This window comes from Centroberyx gerrardi, chromosome 4, assembly GCF_048128805.1.
Source record: "Centroberyx gerrardi isolate f3 chromosome 4, fCenGer3.hap1.cur.20231027, whole genome shotgun sequence".
NCBI lineage: Eukaryota > Metazoa > Chordata > Actinopteri > Beryciformes > Berycidae > Centroberyx > Centroberyx gerrardi.
Genome location: NC_136000.1, coordinates 29,623,207 through 29,647,031, shown reverse-complemented (window position 1 = coordinate 29,647,031; position 23,825 = coordinate 29,623,207). Strand labels below are relative to the sequence as shown.

The 23,825-nt window shown below is 41.3% G+C and overlaps 3 protein-coding genes across 5 annotated transcripts in view; 1 reads left to right on the top strand and 2 right to left on the bottom strand.

The window, feature by feature from the left end:
• The window catches only part of LOC139908133 (septin-7), a 41,449-nt gene extending 34,209 nt beyond the window's left edge, over positions 1-7,240 (top strand). For both annotated transcript variants that reach the window (XM_078282884.1, XM_078282885.1), the window contains 5 exons: positions 1,366-1,417; positions 1,644-1,769; positions 2,486-2,621; positions 2,986-3,131; positions 4,233-7,240. In XM_078282884.1, the coding sequence (XP_078139010.1) occupies positions 1,366-1,417; positions 1,644-1,769; positions 2,486-2,621; positions 2,986-3,131; positions 4,233-4,272 (500 nt within the window). In that variant the 3' untranslated portion in view covers positions 4,273-7,240. The remainder of the gene's footprint in view (positions 1-1,365; positions 1,418-1,643; positions 1,770-2,485; positions 2,622-2,985; positions 3,132-4,232) is intronic.
• Positions 7,241-9,654: 2,414 nt separating this feature from the next.
• LOC139908131 (C-C motif chemokine 3-like) lies at positions 9,655-12,424 on the bottom strand. Its single transcript, XM_071894712.2, has 3 exons — positions 12,277-12,424; positions 10,520-10,643; positions 9,655-10,088 (listed from the first exon to the last, which is right to left on the bottom strand). Exons 1-3 carry the CDS (start codon positions 12,335-12,337, stop codon positions 10,001-10,003), a joined length of 273 nt encoding a protein of 90 aa, XP_071750813.1. The 5' UTR covers positions 12,338-12,424; the 3' UTR covers positions 9,655-10,000.
• Positions 12,425-22,418: 9,994 nt separating this feature from the next.
• Positions 22,419-23,520, bottom strand: LOC139921079 (C-C motif chemokine 4-like). Of its 2 annotated transcripts, none has more exons than XR_011785077.2 (3): positions 23,255-23,520; positions 23,013-23,132; positions 22,419-22,611 (listed from the first exon to the last, which is right to left on the bottom strand). XR_011785077.2 is itself a non-coding variant. In XM_078283309.1 (3 exons), exons 1-3 carry the CDS (start codon positions 23,320-23,322, stop codon positions 22,503-22,505), a joined length of 297 nt encoding a protein of 98 aa, XP_078139435.1. In that variant the 5' UTR covers positions 23,323-23,520; the 3' UTR covers positions 22,419-22,502. The 2 variants fall into 2 exon arrangements, 1 of the variants encoding a protein (XP_078139435.1); XM_078283309.1 differs by having other exon boundaries at positions 23,013-23,136; positions 23,259-23,520.
• Between the last annotated feature and the right edge of the window lie 305 nt (positions 23,521-23,825).

The window sequence follows — 23,825 nt, the reverse complement described above, 5'->3', positions numbered from 1 at the left end:
CTCCCTCAGCTAGAAGAGGCAGGAGGTCAATGGCTGGCTTGGGATGCCAAGGGGCGGGACTCCTTAAGTTTCATCAATGGTAAGGTGTCCTCCTTATTCGCTCCCCTGATGTTGATTGACCACCGGTGGGCTGGAGGCTAACCAATAAGGAGCGTTGTTTTTGATGAGGCAGAGGGCGGAGATCTTCCTACGACACCACACACATCCTCAGCAGCAGTTTATCTGCGGTCCTTTTCCAGAATCCCATCTGACCGTGTAACCATGTCTTTGATGTTGAGATGAAAACTCACAGTCACCTAACCGTCCCAGTCTGAAATCAGACCAACTCTGTTTGCTGTTGTGTGACCCAGAACTGTCGTTCCCTCTAACTGTCTGGCTTGTATGGGTTTAAACAGCGGGAGGCTGTGATCAGATAGGATGCTTTTTCTCCTGCTCAAACACAAAGCTCGTTAGTAACAGAGAAAGGAGCGTTACATCATTCTGGTTGTTACGCAACAGAACGTTCACTAGCATTTCTAATTAGAGTTAGTGATAGCTCTGCTTGCTAATGAAGAAGAGGAAGAGGAGTCCATTCTGAACCGGAGGATGTAGCTAAAGTTAACGTTACTCACCAAGAAACTGTAAGAGGCTGCTGACTTTTTCTGGGTTTTTTTTTTTTTTTTTACGTTTTTTCTCTGTCTGACATTATCGTAATGTACAGTACAGAGAGAGAGAGATTCAAAAAAGCGTCCTATGTGATCACGGCCAACATCTTTCTGACCTTTTACTCAATTTTCTTTGTGTGTTTTTCTTTATGCTACTGTGCAACATACTACTCTTGTACCACTCCTCTTTTTGCTGTTACTTTACCCAGGCTGTACCTCAAAAAGACCTCTCAGTGTCCCCCCACCCTGGATAAATGAATGATGGATGAACTTTGTGTACTGTACTGTGGTGTGTGTATGTATGTGTTTGTACTGTGAGCTCTCCATAGAGATTAATTCAGCATTAACCATGTGCTGTTTTGTTTATGTTTGCCATATGGTTTGTTTGAATTGTAAATAATATCCAGTTGTGTTGGTCTTACTCACCAAAAATACAAGTAACACGTCCATTTCTGTCTGATTACATAACAAGCCAGAGATAAACCGCCATTTACCCAAAGTCCCAAAGGCAGACCTTCTAGTACATGCAGCAATAGCATCTATAAGATAGTTACAAATATCTGTAGAACCTTTTAGTTAAAATTCAGCTGTAGACCGGATATGGGATTATGGGAGGTCACGCAAGTGTTCATGTGAGGTGATTCTAATATCTGCGTCTCTCTCTCTCTCTCTCTCTCTCTCTCTATCCTCCTGTCTCTCCTCTCTTACATTTGTGTTTCAGTGGAGAACGGGGAGCACTGCGACTTCACCGTGCTACGAAACATGCTCATAAGGTGAGACATACTGTTTTCCCTACTATGTCAGGGAATCCAACCCTATTCATTCACTCGCTTTCCTCACTTTCACTAAGCTCTCACCCCTTTGGCTTGGTTCAGGTTTGCACAGAGAGAGTTTCAAGTTGAGCTAGGGCTCAGATCAAATGTTCCAATTGAAACTCTCTTCTCCTTCCCTTCCATACCCCTCTCCCGCTCCTCTCTTTTTTTCCCTCCTCTTCTGCAGGACCCATATGCAGGACCTAAAGGACGTCACCAATAACGTCCATTACGAGAACTACCGCAGTAAGAAACTCGCCGCCGTCACCTGCAACGGAGTGGACACTTCCAAGACCAAGGGACAGCTCACCAAGTAGGTTCATGCACAGACACCAAACACTCTACTTTCACACTTGTAAAAACAAGAGTGTGATGATGCCACAGCGCCCCTCTGTGGTCATGTTTTTAGGTGGCCTTCAGCATGTAAGCATTTGGAGAGTCTTGAAACTCCAGTGGCTGAGGAGTTTTTGTTCCAAAACAAAGTTCAGACCAGAATGTTAGTTCTGAAAGCCAGAAATTCAGTCTTGGTGTGACTAACCTGGTTAAATGGAATATACTTGTCTAGTAGTTGTCACTCTTAGTCGATAGCTGTGGTACTCAAACTGGGGTCCGGAGACCTCCAGAGGTCTTTGATGGGGTTTCCAGGGGTTCCCTAGCAAAATAAGGCACGTTCCCCACTGGTCACGGAATTTCTGGAATGTCACAGAATGTAGAGCGGTGTATTCCAGTCAGGGAAAGTCAGAAAATTTGATCAATTCTGTGGAGAAGTCAGGGAATATCACTGAATTTTACAAATGGGTCACTTTGCAGGAATATAGCAGAATGTGTTTGACTATTTGTTTCACGTATTCATTGCATTAGATGGTTTTCAGCCCAACTGGAGTGGAAACCAGGCTGTTACTGTTTAAGAAAAACAACATATAACAAACCAGGAAGGAATAAAACTGATAGGTCACGGAAGCACTTCTGAAGTCACAGAAAGTCATGGCATTTTGGAATTGGAATTGACCTTTGACCTTTGGTCAACAGGAGTCCCCTAGCCCAGATGGAGGAGGAGCGGAGGGAGCACGTGATGAAGATGAAGAAGATGGAGACAGAAATGGAACAAGTATTCGAAATGAAGGTCAAAGAGAAAAAGCAAAAACTGAAGGACTCTGAGGCTGAGGTGAGTCTGGGGGTTTCTGAGTGTGGGTCTGAGTGTGAGAGAGTGAGAGAGATGAAGACTGGTGTACTGTTTGACCGATGTGGGTTTTTGAAGGCTGATACGATACTGCGATTTTTGTATCCAAGCTGCCAATAGCCAACAATTTGTCCTAATAGTCGATCTTTAAATTTGACCATATTTGTGCCAAAATCCATAAGTATTCAGCCTTTCTTCCAGCATTTTATTCTTGTAAGAGCGGAAAAGCCTCTGAAACAGCATTTAGACCATCATGGGACACTAAAACTCTCTACTGAATTAATAATTAGCAAAACAATATTTTTATTAATAATAATAAACACATATTCATGCCACTGTCTGCCCTCAGCTGGAGCGACGTCACGAACAAATGAAGCGGAACCTTGAGGCCCAGTACAAAGAGCTGGAGGAGAAGAGGCGAGTGTTCGAGGATGAAAAGGCCAACTGGGAGGCCCAGCAGAGAATCCTGGAGCAGCAGAAACTGGACGCGTCCAAGTCAGTAACACACACACATCCGATTGATTGGTTAATAAATTGCCAATGTGGCTGATTGGTTGATTTGAGGGGGGAAAGGCAGTCAGTCAAAGTCCAATCAGTATTACTTTAGGAGAAAAAAATATGAAATTTCCTCTGGCCAAACTGTGTTGATGGCATGAACATTTAATTTAAAAGAAATAGGCTTATGGAATACTGTTAAAGTTCTAAAGTATCTTAAGGCATTTTCTTTTCTATTAGTAACATTCAGTAATCTGTGATCTTTATCGACCTCTACTGGCAACCAGTAGGAATTGCAACAACATCTATAGAACTTACCTATTACCACTTTAAATATAGATGAAAGAACTTGCAGTACCTATTTTCCCCCCATTTACTTGAATTTGAGACTGTAGGGGTTAATGATACACAAATTACAGGGTAATTACTGTGTAATTACATAGAAATTATCAGGAAGTAACTGGAAAAGAGCAACTACATCAGTAAAATCAGTGTAATATTGAGGTATCAAGCTTGACTTTACTTGGCAGTACAGTTACCATGGTGTTATCTGGTACTTTCATAATGGGTACTGGAAAGGACCGGTAAGCAAATGTTATGAGTATTACTTGGTAATTATTCAGTAATGATTGCACCAGTAATGATTGCACCACCCACCTCAGTGCTACCGGGTTAATTTACCCAAACGAACACACAAGGTTATAGTATGAAAGTATCTTGTATGGCACAAAGTATCCAAATATTATCGTACAAAATAATATTGTTGTAATATATTTCTCAAGCATTTGAAATGTCAGAAATATACTTGCCACTACAGTTCAGTCTGTTTTTAGATAGATATGTACATTCATACATTATAATTATGATTCTCTGATTGTGTTTGAAATGAAGTTTTGCGTATTGAAATGAAGTTTTTGCTAAGTTTTTTTTGGCGTATTTGCATTATAAAATATTTTCTCATAAGCTATTAAGGATGGTTATAATGCACTCATAATGTGCTCATGGCGCCTTATAATGAGACAAATAAACTAGACAAAGTGTCATAACACGATAGATATGATGATATTGAAGTATTTTTCTCTTCTCTCCTTCCTCACGCAGAACGATGGAGAAGAACAAGAAGAAGGGGAAAATCTTTTGAAGAGATACAACCCGCTCCTTCGGTTTTGGAAGAACACAAACTCGTTTTTCTCTTCGTCCCCTCTGAAGTTCACAGTATCTATGACCGTCAAAACACACGCGGGCACACACACACGCACTTACACACACACGCACGCATATATACTATAACACTCAACACATTCCATGACACGCACATTCCGGTTGTATGGTACTTTAACATGCAGCACGTGTGGCACGGTGGTCATGCCATTCAAATTGGACACACACACACACACACTCTCTACAGGGTTTTATCTGTCCAAACCGTTTCATATTTCTTGGGGATTGCATGTGTTTGTGAAATTACCTTCCCGTTTCCTGACAATGAGGAAAAGCCCGAGTTCCTCTGAGCTACAGTATGGAGTTACAACATGGCAGGGACCATGCATAGCCATTTTCTACACACATAGTAGACGTATCGTATGTTCTCTAGATGTTCTGTAGATCTACAGGTAGACGTACTATCCCTCTCCTCTGCGGTCTTTCATTTCCTCTTCTCCAAATCACACATTTAACGCAATAAAGGCATAAAAACACGAGCGTACACGCACTAACACCCACGGGTGAAAACCTGGCACATATGGACGCCTTGAGACAGCGTGTTACGAGAGGGTGGAGCGTATGTGAATGAAGGTGTTTGAGTCAGGTGGGAGTTCTCACTAAAACAAGAGGAGTGTGTGTGATGAGGAGTGAAGATGGTAACAAGCCAAGTGGAAATGGTCAAAGGCGGGTTTCTGAATACGGTGGTGTGTGTGTGTGTGTGTGTGTGTGTGTGTGTGAGTGTGTGAGTGAGTGAGTGAGTGAGTGAGACCAGAATGTGTGTTTAAGTGAACCCTGTGTTTGAGGTCATAGATATTGCCTGTTAATGCATTCAGAACCATCATACAAATTTCTACTAAACAGAAGACCGAGATAAGAGATAAACTGTGTAACAGTAACCATAACATTGTCTGTTTAATTACAACGTGTGCTTTTTTTTTTTTTTTTTTTTTTTTTTTGGTTCCTAAATTACCAGAGTAAACGACCATTTTCCTATTTGAATAGATGATGACGTTATGCAAAAGCCGCATGGGTGTCTATAACTTTGGTTACAGTGATTACGATGTTTTATATTGTGATAAAAGTGGTGGGTGTTGTCAAAGCCCTGAAACCTGAGGAATACACCAAGTTTTTGATAGATTGTCCCATTGGTCAATGTGGTTAAGTGATGAGAACATAAACACCAAAATCATCCATGTGTCCCCGGTGGATCTTCGGCTGCATTGCTCCATGCTAACACTTTAGCATTCACTATGTTGAGTGATAGTAGGCTCCATGCTAACACTTTAGCATTCACTATGTTGAGTGATAGTAGGCTCCATGCTAACACTTTAGCATTCACTATGTTGAGTGATAGTAGGCTCCATGTTAACACTTTAGCATACACTATGTTGAGTGACAGTAGGCTCCATGCTAACATTTTAGCATACACTATGTTGAGTGACAGTAGGCAACACGCTAACATTTTTGCATACACTATGTTGAAAGATAGCAGACTACATACTAACGCTTTAGCATACACTGTGTTGAGTGATAGTAAGCTCTATTATCATCTCAAGTTTGGTCAAATGTACAAAAATGATAGAAAAATAACACTGTTTTGAACTAGAAGTGTTAGCATGAAGCCTACTATCACTCAACATAGTGTATGATAAAGTGTTAGCATGGAGCACTACAGCCAACGATCTACCAGGGACACATGGATGATTTTGGTGTGTCTGTTCATCACAGGTCAGTTGACCAATGGGACAATCTAGCAAAAACTTGGTGTATTCCTCTAAGCTCCCCCTCCTCCCTACCAGAAAGACTGTACAGAGAAGTCTGCCAGCTCGGCCATAGGTTTGTCTCAGACTTATCTCCAAAATATTATTCTCCAAATCCTTCCACACACTTTGCAGTGATTTATTTTCCCCCCCCCCTGGCATTATAGAACCAAACACAACTTTACCCTTCTTTCCTGTCAGACTCCTGTCAAATATTCGGTAAAAGCATTTTTTTTTGTTTTTGTTTTTTGAAAGGATAGATGGAATATATTTTGTCCCGGGTCTGAGTTGGTGGCGAGTTTCGGCGGAAGCAGCGCACTGTGCAACACCTCTGAACCTTTAATGTACCTATCCAAGAGTTGTTATGTTTTATTTTCATACAATGACGATGATAATAATAATACTGTATGTACGTCTGAAGGACTATTACTCCTTAAATCCCTAGTAGTTTTCTTAAATGGCTCATAGATGAATCCGTTATTTTAGTATAGAATTAGTTTTCCAAACTTCGTCTTCAAGATTAATTTAAAACAAGACGCTAAAGGGACAAAATCAAGCTTACACATGCTCACAAACAACCTGCACATATTTCCTGTATGGATTTGTTTATGGCACACACACATAGTGTATACTAGAGCCTACTCAATGGGCAGTTCCTGTACATTAATTTCTTTTGGGGGGGGGGGGGGGGGGGTTGCAGAGTATGTCGCAGCCTAGAATAACAGCAGAACTTTTCATTCCGCCTATAGATCCTGTCAGAGGAATCAATGGATACATGTATACACACACACACACACAACTCTATGCCAATGGGTATACCTTCTCAGGACCGCTCTCTTATGCTAGATCTTCTCTCCAGTCCCGAGAAAAGTAATTCTATGGTCCAACAAGTAAGAAAAAAAAAAAGAAAATCTCAGTTGAGTAAAAGATCTGTGACTGTTCCTTAAACCGTTATTGAACCACTCCCCCTTCCGATAACTCCTGGTTAAGCTAGATATGAATTTAGGTGGATTTTTTTTTTTTATTATTATAATAATTTTCTTTTTTTTTATATGTACACTGTTTTCTGCTTCTCTTCTTTGTTTTATCATCTGTTCTCTCTCTAACTGTACATGATTAATATTAAAGATGAGAAGGTTATGCTTAATCCTCCATGGTGTGCTAGTGTTCTTTTGAATGGTCTCACACATCAAATATTAAATAGGACTTACATTTAGAATCTTCCATATGATGACGATTGGAAGATGATATGAGTTCATGGATTACTGATAAACATTGTGTCACACTAATATCAATTCAGCTCATAACACATTTGATATCTTACAAACAAAATAAATATTAGGATTCCATTGGTAAATACATTGCTTATAACGTCCTCATTACCTGGTTGTACCAGATTCATAATTCATTATAGTGAATTGTGACATTTTCTGATGCCACTATGATGTAATTCAAACGTCCTTATGATGTTACAAACAAATAAATAGGCCCTATAGGTAATTATATTACTTAAAACAGTCTTACAACCTGCTCATGCCAGATTCAGAATGTACTATAGTGTATTATGACATTATCTGATGTAGTTATGATGTAATTATAATGTACTTATAATGTCCTGTAATTATAATAATGTAATATAATGTACTGTACATGATGCATGTATGGTGACTGATAGTGTGTTATAACCAGCAATTAACAATGTCTTATAATGACTTATTAGCGCCACTTTAAGTGTTACTCAGTATTCTCTCATGGTACTATAAAGGATATGTTTGGTGATTTTGGATTTGTATATATTCTGACAAACCTTGTTTGGACTTACTGTTAGCAAGAGGCCTGGCAAGGGAACTCATTGTTTCAACCGACAGCTGACTCTGGAGTCAATATTGTCTGTCGGTCCAAGTACTACAGAGACTAATTATATATAAATCACCGAACTTATCCTTTAATGCGCTTGAAGCAGCAGACTACAGGTTCTGTGTTCATTGCAGTATCCACTAAAGGACTACACCGACTTTGGCCCATTGGTCTTTTTACCCAATATGTGACGAGAGGACCGGCACCAAAATCATCTCTGTGAGTCCAGTAGACAGCTCTGTCTGGTGCACATGCTAACACTTTAGCATACAGTATGTTAAGTAATGCTAGACGACTGGCATTATCCAAAGTATGAAGATAAACCTTTTAGTAATCCAAAGTTGGTATTGGTTTTTATTCTATGGCCTGTAGACTCAAAACGCTATTTCAGTTCGGGACTAAATTGTGTATTCTTCTGTGCATTCGAGTTTGAAATAATGGTCGGCGTCAGTCAAAACAAAAAAGTGGTCTTCATCATTAGCGAAGTCTGTTACGAATCAAGAGCGCGAAAAATGTAGCTGTCTGACTAACTTCGCTCACTTCCTGTGTAAACAAAACTAGTTAGGCTACACTTAAAGTCTCTGTAGCTTTAGACCCGTCATTAAAATGAACTAACCATCCAGCCACCAAGTTCTCATTTTCCCACTTTTAGGATAATACTAGTCGCCTACCATTACTTAACATATTGTATGCTAAAGTGTTAGTGTAGTGGAAATTATATTATACCATTCTATTTCTCTATGCATTAAGCACGGTCTTATTTCTATGTTGTCTGCTCTCATGCTCTCAGTACATTTCCACTGGCTTGAGATAATGGCTACTGTGTGAAGATGACCCTGGAAAGTCTAGCCCGTTTATCTTTGTCTTGCACAGATGCATCCTAATCGTAGAATGTTTCAAGTATAAGAATGTGCCGGACTTCTCATGACTCAGCTGTTTCTACTACATGATTATAAGAAGGGTGGACAAAGCTCATCGTTTCGCTTTTTGTTTCACACACTCGTTGTGTAGACATTGGCCTGCTTGCAAGCATTAAAGATCAACAGAAAGACAAAAAAAAAGAAGAACAGAAAACTTCCACCACAATTTGGCGTCACGAACAGGATCTCCACGTGGCAGCGACGGCTCAGCGTTGAGGGACAGTAGTCTGTCTGTGATCACAGCCGGAGAGCAAATTCTCTGCCGGATCCCGTTACCTCCCCACTGGCGGTTGAGAAGAGGAATTCCCGGATGCGCTGAGACGGCGTTGACTCACTGCGAGAGTCCAGAAAAGCCACCACAGTTAGCATGCGCACCGGACTGAGCTATCTACCAGAGACACAGCGATGATTTTGGTGCCAATCCTCCGGTCAGATATTGGGTGAACAATGGGCCAAAGTCAGAGTAGCCTTTTAATGGGTAGGAAGCAAGTACTCCTGAGGTCTCCCACAGTTCAGTAGATAATATTGATCTTATCCTAGGAAATATAAAGGACTGCTGTGTCCCTTTGGGATAATGATGGCAAAAATTCCACCAAAATATATTTTGTATGTCATTCCAAATCATGGACAGTTAAATCTAAACTAACAATCTGTCACTAACAATCTGACAATGAATACAAGATGCCTACACATTTGTGGACACTGTGACAGTTCTCAGGATGATATAAATACATATTGGATGTTATATATTTCTCATTTCCATTTAATAAATGCATATGAGTATGTTTTATGATGAGATGAAACTTTAATGATCCCCGTGGGGAAATTGGGTCGCTGCAGCAGCAAATAGTAACAGGATACAGCAGAGAAAAACTGACTATAACTCAGAATGAAGCCAAACAAGGATCTATTCATGTTTATATTCTATTTTTACAATAATTGATTGTTCATTAAAATGGATAACACCATTACAAAAATAATGCATTTTAAAATAGAAATGTTTTCACTGTAATAAAAGATGCTATCAATAAAGAGTGCATAAGCTAATGTCAGACAGAGCTACTGTATATCGTGCCTGACATTTGTTTAATGGCCGTTTGTCCATTAAACATGACAACTACTGACGGTCCTAGGCCTCTTGCAGTTGGTTGAAAAGTGTCTGCAGCCACTCCACACTCTGGCTGTAGCAGATCTGTCTGCCTTTGGCAGTGTGGACCCTGCAGGGGTTCAAAAAGTAAATACACAAGGGAGAAAATTCATCAACATCACAGTTAGATCTCTGCTAAAACTCATTTGGTCTCATTTTGTACAGCAATATGTTGCTATTAATCCAGGACCTAAGAAAACACTGATGCCTACATGTGTATGATTATTTGATATATTATTTTGGTTAGTATTTGAAATTTGTGATGTATAACGGTTATAATTGTTGTATGCTATTATACTGATATGTAATAAAACTTGTCTTTGTCTGAAATATTATATTTATTTAATTTTACATGAGGAGGCAATTTTGCACCTAGGTCGAATCCTTATTGTGTTATATCAGTTAGCAATAGAGAGCAGCATAACAGACATTTACTTATATGAAAATGTCGTAGATGATTAATTTATGGATTGGACAAGTGTTAGAGTGAAGCAGACATACACAAATCCCTTTTCCAGGCATCTGCTGTGGGTCTTCTTGATGTCGATAATCATGTTTTTCGGGATCCTTGTCGTGGAGAATTGGAAACAGCATGCTCCAGGTTGCCAGACGTTCACGCCCCGAGCTGTGAAAGCCATGGGGATCAATGTATAGATATTAACAATCTGGCAATGGAGTCATAACCTTTCATGATGTGTGATGTGTGATGTCAGTTTCTTATAATATAAAAACATCCTTATTCAAATCATTTGTAGTACTAAAATTGTGGCGTTAATATACAGTTTTTACAAGGAAAGTGAGGGCTTCACATGCCTTGTTTTCACTCATTTTCCTATTAGTGGCATCTACTGGTTGTTGTTATTAAATCCTTAACTAAGTTAGATGTCAGTTAAGCTAGATACTCATATTCTCTACTCTTAAAATAACAAAAAATTAAATACATCTATGTAAAAAAAAAAAAAAAAAGTTAAATTCATGTTTCTTTAAAAAGCACATACCTTTATAATATAATTTTTTATTTTCATTTTCCATCACACACACAACATATAATCATACATACACAATGTATGACAATAAAGACAAATACAAGACAAAAGACATGACAAAAAAAACGTCACTTCATGATCCTGTATGAAAATAGAGGATGTTTTTCCATATCTCTCTTGTTTCTTTATCATAATTCTCTATAACCTTAAAGTTAACATAATTTCATATGAAGTTGTTTTAAACAATATATCCATCCATACTGTAAAAAGTGGTGCTTTAGTAGTTTTAATTCCCAAACACAATATTTTAAAATGTACTCTATTAATTCCCTTAACTTCGGATTTGTTGGCTAAAAGGCAAAGTCTAGGTGGCTTGGGAATAGAAAAAAATACTACTTATCTGTTTTCCTCAGCTACTTACAATGACATTAATTTTTATTTAATTTAAAAGTGCATGTTAGCTGTATTCATAGCGTTTATCATTGTGGTGGAAGTTTTCTGTAATAAAGAGATTTGGAGATGCTTGCAAGCAAGGCGCAATGCCCACCCAACGAGTGTGTGAGACAAAGAGCAAACCAATGTGTTTTGTCCACCCTTTTTATAATCATGTAGTAGAAACAGCTGAGTCATGAGTGGTCCGACACATTCTTATACTTGAAACATTATGCGATTAGGGTGCATCTGTGCATAACAAAATCCAACCGGACACTCAAGGCCTTCTCTGGTCAGAACCTTTGTTTATCTCAAACTGGTGGAGAATGGAAAATTACTGAAGACAGAGACAGCATTCAACTGAGAAATGGTATCATGCTTGATACATGATGAATAGAATGGCCAGGTTCCAGAGATAAAAGATTTCCAGTTCAAACAAGGACCAATTCAACTAGCCACTATCTTATCTGTCTCAGGTCAGGTCAAAGGCATGAGAGATGTGCTGAACAGCAGTTTGTAAATTTCCACACAGAGATGAGCTCTCATAATAATACAAAGAGAGCACAGTACAGATATTAAAGACATATAGAATAGTATAATAGTGTAATTTCCTCCACAATCATATTCTATTTTTGAGCTTTACAGAAAGAGATATCAATAAAGTAAAAGAAAATAGGTTTATTGTAGGTCACCAACTAGGTTTGACATGGCGTCTTAATGTAAAATTCTTCTGCAGGTATATGAGAATTTCATGTATATTTCATGTAAGTATATCTGGAGGAATCTCTCAGGACAAAGCACTGTTTTAGAGTATGTGAGAGACTGGACCAACAGACTTACGCACGGCATTGCAGTAGCCTGAGAGCAGCAGCAGTCCCAGTGTCAGGCAGAGAGTCTTCATGGTGTGATGTTCCTCTGTCTTTGCTGTCTGAGGAGATCTTCCTCTGATCTCTGAGCGTCTTCTAGCTGCTGCATGACGCCGACTTCATTAGTCATCATATTCTCTGTATCTCTCAATATGCATATTCATGAAAAAGTCTGAAAAAGTCTCCGCCTTTTTAAGCCACCAGCAGCCAATTACCAGAGTGTGTGTTGTGTTGTTGCCCCCCTGAGAGAGTGAAGATGAGATGAAACATCCCACAGTGAACCAGTCGACATTCTGCATTCTTTGCATCAATAGTATTCAGATGCATGGTCAAAATGACACGTATAATATTGATTAAAGCTGTCAATTCAACACCATTGACCACAGACTATGAGGAATTCATTGCAAGAGGCAGATTGGAGTTTTAGCTCAAACATTTCTTGGAGGCAGAGCTGCTGTGGAGGCAGAAAGAATCTCATAAACTTCAAGGGGCGGAGCCAAAGAACCACAGGTTTTCTGGCTAGTAACATTAGACTGAAAGAAAGGAAGAAACTAATATTCAGGCAAACAAACATTTACTGATTGGAAGCCTAGTGCTCTTGCTACTAACATACTAAAAATACTAAGTTATCTATGTTAGCTAGTTATCCTAGCTGACCTTCCAAGTTCAAACTAGCCAGTTAGTTAGCTAGCTGCTGACTGTCCAGGATCATAAATGCCATGATCACAAGTGAATGATTGCCATTCATATTTTTTATTTATTTTATTTATATTTTAACCAGATCTTGGGTTTGCCAGTTAGCTAACTTAATTACACATTGAGGTTTAACTCTTAACTAGCAAACAGAAATGATTTGATTGCTAGTTGTTTCATCTCCTGCAAAAGGAACAAGCTACTTTACCTAGCTAGCTAGCTACAGCTTCACAGGTTACTGTGAACAAATGTCATCAGTTACTATCATTAGCCTGATCTGATACTTACACTTTAGCCTGAATTCATACTTTAGCGTGTGTCACTGTAGGAAAATCGTGTTAGACACATAGCGCTAGTCAACCACAGTAAGGTTTCGGTCTACACTTCTGCTTCAGCTCCCTATGCAGAAGTTGGCAGTACAAACAGTGAGCTCTCTCTTTAAAACTAAGTGTTTTAGAAGAGGAGACTAACCTGGTTGAATAAATGCTACATGAACATGGCAACAAAAAGTGCAACCACCTACTTATAAAATATTGAAAAATATGTCATTCAGTGTATTAAGAATGCCCCCAACCATAATTAAATATTAAATAATTAAATATAGCATTGGCATAAAATTGCTAAGGGTGCACTTCATATACACAGAAAACTCAATGATTGTAGTTTTCAGGACATGCAGGGTTTTCAGCTCTTTTATTGTAGGGCCTCTGAGTTGTAATATGCCTAATCAGTCTTAGTCCAACAAGGCTTGAAGACTGAGCTTTGTCAAAGAACTGAAAGACTTCGAGGTTTTTTTCTTTTTTTTTTTTCTGTTCCGGTCTTCCTTTCATGTGCAGTGCGCTGTTATTCTTATCACACCTACAAAAACCTCAGCTGCTCGATTTGGTAAACATCAACTATGCCTAATATGGCCATGACTACATGCCCATTGTGCTTCTGCCATGTTCTTCTGCGCTTGCTGCCTGAAAAGTCACATCTGACCTCAGTGTTTCTTGTGGTCATGTGCGGAAATTACGGGGGGGACAGGGGGGTCCGGACCCCCCCTTCCTGGGAAAAACAGAGAGTTGTCCCCCTCAATATATCATTGTAAACATAACTATATAATTTTAAATAATATAATAATATGCATTGAAAGCACTTGTGCTAATTATAGACACAAAACAATGCGTTTTTAAATTGCTAAAGATTGCGCCCCCCCCCCCCTCTCATATGCCTCACAGTGGTTTGGTCCACTGCCTACCTGCCTCCCCGAACCCCCACACACACACATTAGCCCTCGGTACGAGTGTCTGTGGAGGATCTCTGGAAGTGTGTCAGTGGTGGCAGACCTCCAGTAAGTAGCTGCTTCGCAAAGGTTAACTTAAAACAAAGGATGTGTCAGACATTTTTCTTTACTTCTACCACTCAATAGAATAAAACACATTCACAATTGTAACCAGACTACATTTTGTTCCGTTACCTCGCGGTTGAATCTTGTGCGTCAGCGTGTTGGTACGGAGCCGCGTCTCCTAATGCATGTGTGTGTATGGAGGCAGGAGGTCTGTCCACAATTAAAATCCTCATAACTCGCTGAATTTTCAACCGATTTTCAAGCGGTTTGGTTTGTTACAAATGCCAGACATGTATTTATGATACAGGATACTTGGTTAAATTAAAATGCGGGTTTTCATACCAAAATTATCTTTTGTAGATGGTAACAGTAATATTTCTATAATATTATAGGCTATTTAAGATGAACTTACCCTACGTAATTAGGTTCTAAGTATATTCTTTTTTTCTTACTGCATGTAAAATGGCTGCCACTATGTAATTTTGTTTATAATTTTGGAAATAAATGAAGACTTAATTCTTAAAAAAGACCCTGAAGTAAGTTTCTGGCAGGCTTCATAGCGTTCTGGACTTTTACACATTGACAGCAAAACATTAGAGATCTGCTTTTTCGGGAAAACTAAATCTAATTAGGCATATATTAGCTTTAGTTCAGTTAATGGGTGTTGCATCTCACCTACTACTGTAAATAACCTGCATGCTCTGTGTGTGTGTGTGTGTGTGTGTGTGTGTGTGTGTGTGTGTGTGTCAATTTGTCAGCCAGCCAGGTCAGTTAAAATGGCAGAGAAAAGAAAAACAGACATCCGATCATTTTTCAGTGCACCGAAACGCCAAGTAGAAAGACCCCAGTAATATCAAAGGCAATTTGATAAAATCTTCATAAGAAGGGAATGAAGTGCTTATGGAAATGTTTCATAATGGACCTCTATATACATTTAATACAACAGTACTTTTGGCGGCACCTTTGGTGTCCCCTTCAGGAATTGCTCTTGAGAAATTTTTCTGTTTATTGTCCCCCCCAACAGTGAAATGAAATATCCGCCCTTGCTTGTGGTTGCTTGTTATGACCCTGGGTCATAGTTTGTGTTTGGGTGTGTATTTGTGTTGTTTCTCCCTCCCTGCCTGAGGGTGGTGGTGTTCACCCCGTTTGTGTGTTCTCCCCAGAGTGTCGAGTTGCAGGTGGCGGCTGATGATTGGACGGGAGGCTGATGGCGCCTACTTTAAAAAGGGCGTCTGTCCGATGCCGGCTCACTCCTTCTCCTTCCTGGCTCCCAACCAGACCGTGCTGTGTTCTGCCACATGAATGTTGTCTTGACCTAGTGTTGTAGACTGTCCTTGTTGTTAATTCTGTATATACCTTCTGAGAGAGCAGTCCCGGTAGCCGTAGGGGTGAGAAGCCTTTTTCTTTGTTTTCTTTTCTCTTGTTTATGTTAGGGAGGCAGGTAAGCTGCTTGTTTTTTTGTTTTCGCTTACTTAAGTTAGGTAAGTTAGTTATTTTTTTATTAGAGATCGTTCTGTTTGTTATTTTGGCTGTGCTCCCCCCGACGCTTTTGGCTACCTTACTGAAGAGGTGTTTAATAAATCAATTCTGTTTGGACTGCACCTGCTGTGGCACTGGTCATCTTTGGGAGTGGGGAAAGAGGGGAGTCACTTTTGTGCTATGCTCGGTTTTCCCCTAGGCCGGGCGTAACATAAATTGTTTCCTAGGGGAAAACCGAGCATAGCACAAAAGTGACTCCCCTCTTTCCCCACTCCCAAAGATGACCAGTGCCACAGCAGGTGCAGTCCAAACAGAATTGATTTATTAAACACCTCTTCAATAAGGTAGCAAAAGCGTCGGGGGGAGCACAGCCAAAATAACAAACAGAACGATCTCTAATAAGAAAATAACTAACTTACCTAACTTGAGTAAGCGAAAACAAAAAAACAACTACCTACCTAACATAAACAAGAGAAAAGAAAACAAAGAAAAAGGCTTCTCACCCCTACGGCTACCGGGACTGCTCTCTCAGAAGGTATATATAAATTGGGGGCTCGTCCGTTCTTTTCTCATGTTTCGTCGGGTAGGTTCGGTAGGTATTTTGACCTATTTTTGTTTCATAATTTTGGTTGACACTTTTTTCTTGAGTGGCACTATGGATTTCGATTTGGACGGTTTTGCAAGAAATCCTAGTTTGCAGCAAGTGAATAAATGTAGAAAAGTGGATTTGATGCTCATTGCGAATTTGTTTAATGTGCAAGTGCCGGTAAATGCGAGGAAAGAGGAGCTGAGAGAGCTCGTGGTTGAGAAGCTGGAGGAGGGGGGTTTGCTTGAGGGTTCATCCACTCCAGAGGGAGAAGGGAAAAGTGACGTGGAGCTCCGAGGTCTAGTGCCGCCCGTCACTCCCACTACTCCCACAGATCCTCCTATTACGTCGGGGATGGCGGCTGAGGAGCTCCGGCTGGCTCTCCGCATTAAAGAAATGGAGGTGAGAAATCGGGAGTTGGAGGTGGAGGCTATGCACCTTAGGGTGAAGGCTTTAGAGCTGGAACGCCAGCCTAGTGTTGCTCCCCATTCACCTGTCATGCAGCAAACCCCGTACTCTCCCCGTGGAAGCTTCGATGTGAGCAGGCACATTGCACTGGTTCCACCTTTCAGGGAGTCTGAGGTGGACTCGTATTTCAACGCATTTGAGCACATTGCAGCCACTTTGAATTGGCCAAAGGATGTTTGGTCATTATTGCTTCAGTGTAAATTGGTAGGGAAAGCTCAGGAGGTGTGTGCCACCCTCACAATTGAACAGAGCTTGGATTACGAGATTGTTAAGGCTACTGTGTTGCGTGCATATGAATTGGTGCCTGAAGCACATAGACAAAAATTTAGAAAATGTGAAAAGAGTGTCAACCAGACTTATGTTGAGTTCGCGCGTGAGAAGGGAGTGCTTTTTGATAAATGGTGTCACGCCAGTAAAGCTAAGAATTTCGCGCAGCTGCGAGAGCTTGTGCTTCTGGAGGAGTTTAAAAAGTGTCTGCCAGAGCACATTGTTGTGTATTTGAACAAACAAAAGGTTGCGTCTCTCGCTGGAGCTGCTGTTCTGGCAGATGAGTTTGCTTTAACTCACAAGAGTGTTTTTCCATCTCCCGTGCGTCGCGAATCCCCGGTACGTGACAATAGAAGAACGCGTTCACCAAGAGTTTCTCGGGGCAACTTTTCCCCCGGGGGTGAAAACCGTGCGTGCTTTTATTGTCATGAACCTGGCCACCTCATTGCAGTTTGTCCTGTGTTACAAAAAAAAGAACAGATGAAGGGTAAAGGGCCCTCTGCTGTTAGTCTGATTCAGTGTGGGCCAGTCGCTAGCCAACCTGAACTTTTGACAGCAACCTTGCCAACAAAAGAAATTGACGATGATTTTAAGCCTTTCGTTACGCAGGGTTTTGTTTCTCTGACTGACAATGAGGTGGACAGGGTTCCCGTTACTATTCTGCGAGATACCGGTGCGAAGTATTCTGTGGCTCGACGTGGTGTCCTGCCTTTTTCCGACCAGTCGTACTGTGGTTCAGACTTATTGGTGTGGGGAATTAAGCTGAGTGTTTTACGCGTGCCTCTTCACACAGTGATTTTCTCCTCCTCCTTTGTGTCTGGTACAGTGCGAGTTGGTGTGCGTGATCAGCTACCTGTTGCAGGAGTAGATTTCATCCTCGGGAATGATTTGGCTGGTGAGAAAGTGTTTCCTACTCCCGAGGTCACTGAAATCCCCACTGCTGATGTGTGTGTTGTTGCTCCCGCTGCGCTCGATTTGCCTCCCGTTTTTCCGGCGTGCGTCGTGACGCGTGCCCAGGCTCGTAAGCTTGGTGATTTAGTGGACCTTTCCGATTGTTTTTTGAACGCGTCTGATGATCCGGTCAGCCCCTCTTCTGAACCTGAAAGTGTGCCTGTTACTGTGGATGTGTTGCCTAATAATATGGATTTGTGTTTGGCAATAGATAAGGATCAGCTTATCCAGGCTCAGCAGTCAGATGGTACATTGGCTGCATGTTTGTCTGCAGCTCAGGAACAGAGAAATGCTTCACAGCCAGTGTCTTATCTGTTTGATGAAGGTGTGTTGTTGCGTAAATGGTCCCCTGTGTCTGGGATGGAATGTGATGTGGTCTCCCAGGTTGTTGTGCCGAAAGAGTTCCGGCTCCAAGTGTTAAGTTTAGCTCACGATCACAGTCTGTCCGGCCATTTGGGGATCAAGAAAACATATCATCGGGTGCTCCGATATTTTTTCTGGCCAGGGTTAAAATCCGATGTCACCAAATTTTGTCGATCTTGCCATGTTTGCCAAATTACTGGAAAACCAAACCAGGTTATTCCTCCGGCTCCTTTACATCCGATCCCGGTAATTGGCGAACCTTTTGAGCATGTCATAATAGACTGTGTCGGTCCCTTGCCAAAAACCAAGACTGGTCACCAGTACCTGCTTACCATCATGTGCGCAGCCACACGTTTTCCTGAGGCTGTCCCGTTGCGCACGTTGAGGGCTAAAGCAGTGGTGAAAGCCTTGGTTAAGTTCTTTTCCACTTTTGGTTTGCCCAAACGCATTCAAACAGACCAAGGATCTAACTTTATGTCTAAGGTTTTTTCACAGGTGATGACAGAGTTGTCCATTAAGCATCAGATCTCCAGTGCGTACCACCCGGAGAGTCAGGGCGCACTGGAGAGATTTCATCAGACGTTGAAGTCCATGCTTCGAAAGTATTGTGCTGGGTCAAACAGGGAGTGGGATGAGGGTCTGCCACTGCTTCTGTTTGCCATTCGTGAAACCATACAGGAGTCTCTTGGGTTTAGTCCGGCTGAGTTGGTTTTTGGGCACACTGTGCGCGGCCCGCTACGTTTGCTGCGGGAGAGGTGGCTTGCAGACAAACCCAGCCCCGCGCACAGCATTTTAGACTATGTGAGTTCATTCAGGGAGAGGTTGCACACGGCTTGTGAGCTGGCACGCAGTTCCCTTTCCGCTGCACAGTCTAAAATGAAGAAACAGTATGATAAGAAAACACTCAGTCGCAATTTTCAGTCAGGTGACCGTGTTTTGGTTCTGTTACCTATTGTTGGGTCCAGCCTCCAGGCAAAGTTTTGTGGTCCTTACGAGGTTGAGCGCAAATTGAGTGACACAGACTATGTAGTTAGTACGCCGGATAGGAGGAAAAAGTCCCGTGTGTGTCACATCAATATGTTGAAGCCATATTTTGTTCGTGAAACCTCCGAGGTGCCAACTGTGAACTCTGTGCCATGTGTCTCTCCTGTGGCGACTGTTGTGTCGCCATCGTACAGTCCCGAGGAGGACGGGTTGCGTGGGCAGCCTGTTTCAGTTCCATGTGCGCGATTAGAGAATTCAAAAATTCTGAAAAACCTGGAGGAACATTTGTCGTATTTGTCTGAGCCGGCCAAAAGTGATGTTTGCCATCTTATTCGTTGTCACGCACCGTTATTTGGTGATAAGCCCACCCAAACTACAGTCTTGCAGCATGATGTAGATGTTGGTGACCATAAGCCCATTAAACAGCACGCGTACCGCGTCAATCCGGTAAAAAGGGCTGCAATGCAAAAGGAGGTTGAGTATCTCCTGGAAAATGGCTTTGCTGTGCCAAGTTCCAGCCCATGGAGCTCACCCTCGCTTTTGGTTCCGAAATCGGATCAAACGCCTCGTTTTTGTAATGACTTCCGTAAAGTGAATGCCGTTACTAAGCCAGACTCATTTCCTCTGCCACGTATGGATGATTGTATAGATCGTGTCGGGTCAGCCAAGTACGTCACTAAGTTAGACCTATTGAAGGGTTACTGGCAGGTGCCCCTTACACCTTGTGCATCTGAGGTCTCAGCTTTTGTTACTCCTGACCATTTCTTACAGTATACCGTTATGCCATTTGGGTTAAGAAATGCTCCTGCCACTTTCCAACGGTTAATGAATACAGTTCTTTCTGGTGTCAAAAACTGTGAGGCGTACTTGGATGACATTGTTGTGTATTCTTCCAGCTGGTCAGAGCATGTAGACAGTTTGCGGGAAGTATTTAGTCGTTTAAAGGGTGCTTCTTTGACTTTGAATCTGGCTAAACGTGAGTTTGGTAAGGCTGTAGTCACTTACTTAGGAAAACAAGTAGGCCAGGGGCAGGTGCGCCCCCTGTTGGCCAAAGTCCAGGCCATCCTGGATTTTCCTGTGCCAGAAACACGGCGGCAACTCCGCAGGTTTCTGGGAATGTGTGGCTATTATCAAGGGTTCTGTAAAAATTTTGCTAGTGTAGTTGCGCCCCTAACTAGCTTGGTAAGCCCCTCCAGCCAATTTGGCTGGACTGCTGTGTCAGGACTCATTTGATTCTGCCAAGGCTCTTCTATGCAGCGCGCCTGTACTGGCTGCACCTGATTTTGCACGTCCCTTTAAGTTGGAGGTAGATGCCAGTGCTTATGGTGCAGGCGCTGTTCTTTTACAGGAGGATGATCATGGTATTGATCACCCAGTGTGTTACTTCTCAAAGAAATTCAACAAACACCAATTGAATTACAGTACAATTGAGAAGGAAGCCTTGGCATTGCTTTTGGCGTTACAGCACTTTGAGGTCTATGTTGGTTCGAGCTCAGTTCCGGTTCATGTTTATTCAGACCACAATCCTCTCGTGTTCCTGTCTCGCATGCAGAATAACAATCAGCGTCTTATGCGCTGGTCGTTATTGCTGCAGGATTTCAACATTGAGATACATCACATTAAAGGAGTGGATAATATTGTGGCTGATGCATTGTCTCGTGTGGGGTTTTAGAAATCAAGCATTTCTTGGGGGAAGAAATGTTTGATCTTAGGTGGGGGGGTGTTATGACCCTGGGTCATAGTTTGTGTTTGGGTGTGTATTTGTGTTGTTTCTCCCTCCCTGCCTGAGGGTGGCGGTGTTCACCCCGTTTGTGTGTTCTCCCCAGAGTGTCGAGTTGCAGGTGGCGGCTGGTGATTGGACGAGAGGCTGATGGCGCCTACTTTAAAAAGGGCGTCTGTCCGATGCCGGCTCACTCCTTCTCCTCACATATAAATGCTGTCGGATGTATGCTAAAAATGCTCAAATATACCCATGCTAAAAAATGGTACTGCTATGCTATATCATATCAGACTTAACCGATTTCCCTTAACCAATTAAAGCTTCATCTAATCTAATCTAATCCATGAAGATTAATTCCATGATCATATCATAAAACACTACAGTAAAATTCCACCACCTTTTCAATCACCAATATAGGCTGACTGTTGTTGACACGCCGCTATCAAGATGTGAAGATAAAGCTGTACATGATACCACAGACCAGCAGCATCTCTTGATGCTATCTGTAAAAAACAAGTTTGCAAGCTATGTTACAACCTTACCTATCTTGCAATTCAAGTAGTACAACTTGTTTTGGCAGTTTTTGCTTCCCACAGTGTATGAACAGTGCTTGTGTGCACACAAATAAATGCACACAAAGATATGGAGGTGTATACTTTTCAGTAAAGGGTACAAATTGCAAACTTTAGTTCAACAGCAAGTCCAACATCCATGATATGTTTGACTGATATGGATTTTTCTGATATTTTGTGCTGATAGTCACTATCTTTAAATTTGTAGTAATTGTAGTAAAAAAGTATTCAGCGTTTCCCCCAGAATGTTGCTGTTGTCAGGGTGGAAAAGCCTCTGAAACAGCATTTAGTCCGTCATGGGACACTAAAACTCTCCACTGAAACCCAGACTAATGAAATTATTTTAGTGTCAGCAGCTCTTTAAGACAGGGTGACCACCACACCTATTCAATGCCAGAGGAAACTCTGGCATACATTACAGCTTTCAATTAAAAGTTAACAAAACACATAATTGAACAATTTAGTGAATAAATAAAATGTGCAACATTTTATTTCTGGTTTTCCAGATTGTTTTTCTGTAGCTGTGGTCAGGGTGGAACCTCCATCATATCAGACACACTGACTGGATAATATCTGATATTTAATAAAAGGACAATATTGGCAAAGCAATATATCGGTCTAACCCTAATCCATACGTTCTACTCTTATAATATATTTCCATTTAATGTACACAAACAGCAATACACTTTATAGCAATGAACTGTTTATTAGAATATACAAAAACAAGCATTTAAGCTTGCAAAAAAAAAGACATTGATTAAATACAATAATATACAATAATATATGTTCAGGCATGATGACCGCTGGCCTTAGTCGGGTGGAGCTTCTTGTAGGCATCTGCAGCCAATTGGAAAGTCTGGCTGTAGCAGATCTGACTCCCTCTGCTAGTCTGGACTCTGCAGAGATAAAAGAAATTCATCACGTCTCTATAAGAACTAATTCTAGACTCTTTAGGAGATAGTGAAAAATGTTTCTCATGCGGTGCTGTGTCAAGTTTACATGTAGATTATTTTTCTAAGACCAAACATCTTCCTTTTCTTTACAGCCTAAATGCAGTTTACCCACTTTTTTTATTTGAAGAATAGAGTTTATCCACCTTTTTAGACTGATGTAAATCTTTATGAGGTAAATTCATAACATACATCACAGTCAGTAGGGTCAAACTGATGTAAGCTATATGAGAATAGGGTCTTTAAAGGGAAAAAACATGATTAAAACATTGGTGGTTGTTGATTGGAGGTCATAGTTAACCCTCCTTTTTCAGCACTTCATCGCTGGTTGTGAGATAAAAACTTACATGAAAGCCGGTGTTCGACAGGCCCTGTGGGTTTTGGTGATGGAGACGATATTTGCTGGTAATCTGTGCATGGCGAATCTGAAGCAGCAGGGTCCAGGTGATGTGTTGAGGCGAAGTCCTCTCGCTGCGAGGAAGGAAAAAAGACCAAGTCAATACAAACATGTCTGCAGAAACCGAATTGTGGATGATTTTCATTCTCCCTTCAATCACACACACACAAACACACACACACACAAAATCACTTACGCACGGCATTGCAGCAGTAGACAGTGAGCAGCAGCAGCCCCAGTGTCAAGCAGAGAGTCTTCATGATCTTGTCAAGGTCAAATGGATGATGTTCTTCTGTTTTTGCTGTGATCTCTTCTGCTGTCTGAGTGTCGTAAAGTGGCCGCTCCCTATATACACGCTGTCCACTGTGGATTTGTATGTCAGCCTTTCCATGAAAATTGATTAAAAAAAAATGATATTGCCGTGAATCATCAGGGCAGAATTTCCCTACACCTCTTCAGCTTTCCACCACGGGTGTTGTTGCCAAATTAGGGGACACGCCACTATTTTGGTACGAAGATAACATCACACCCGCTACCACAGAGCAGTGAAGTGTCTGCAGCATCTCTGTATCTCTATATCTGGGTGCATCTTTAGTCAGTAGAAAGGTTATGTTCAAGTGGAGGGGTATCTCTAACTCAATTTCATCATACTCATTTAGCAGTTTGAGATAGAATCCATCTATATTTACAGCATGAAGTAAGCTTAAGTTCATCGACATCACTCCCCACACATTTGCAGACATAGACGTTGGCAGCAGGGCTT

Coding starts and splice junctions, on each gene's coding strand:
- LOC139908131 (XM_071894712.2), bottom strand. CDS start 12,337: ATGAAGACTCTCTGCCTGACACTGGGACTGCTGCTGCTCTCAGGCTAC. Junction 10,644..12,276: donor AGGCTACTGCAATGCCGTGC/GTAAGTCTGTTG, acceptor TGGCTTTCACAG/CTCGGGGCGTGAACGTCTGG. Junction 10,089..10,519: donor TGCCTGGAAAAGGGATTTGT/GTATGTCTGCTT, acceptor GAACCCCTGCAG/GGTCCACACTGCCAAAGGCA.
- LOC139921079 (XM_078283309.1), bottom strand. CDS start 23,322: ATGAAGACTCTCTGCTTGACACTGGGGCTGCTGCTGCTCACTGTCTAC. Junction 23,137..23,258: donor CTACTGCTGCAATGCCGTGC/GTAAGTGATTTT, acceptor CCTTCCTCGCAG/CGAGAGGACTTCGCCTCAAC. Junction 22,612..23,012: donor TGTCGAACACCGGCTTTCAT/GTAAGTTTTTAT, acceptor TTATCTCTGCAG/AGTCCAGACTAGCAGAGGGA.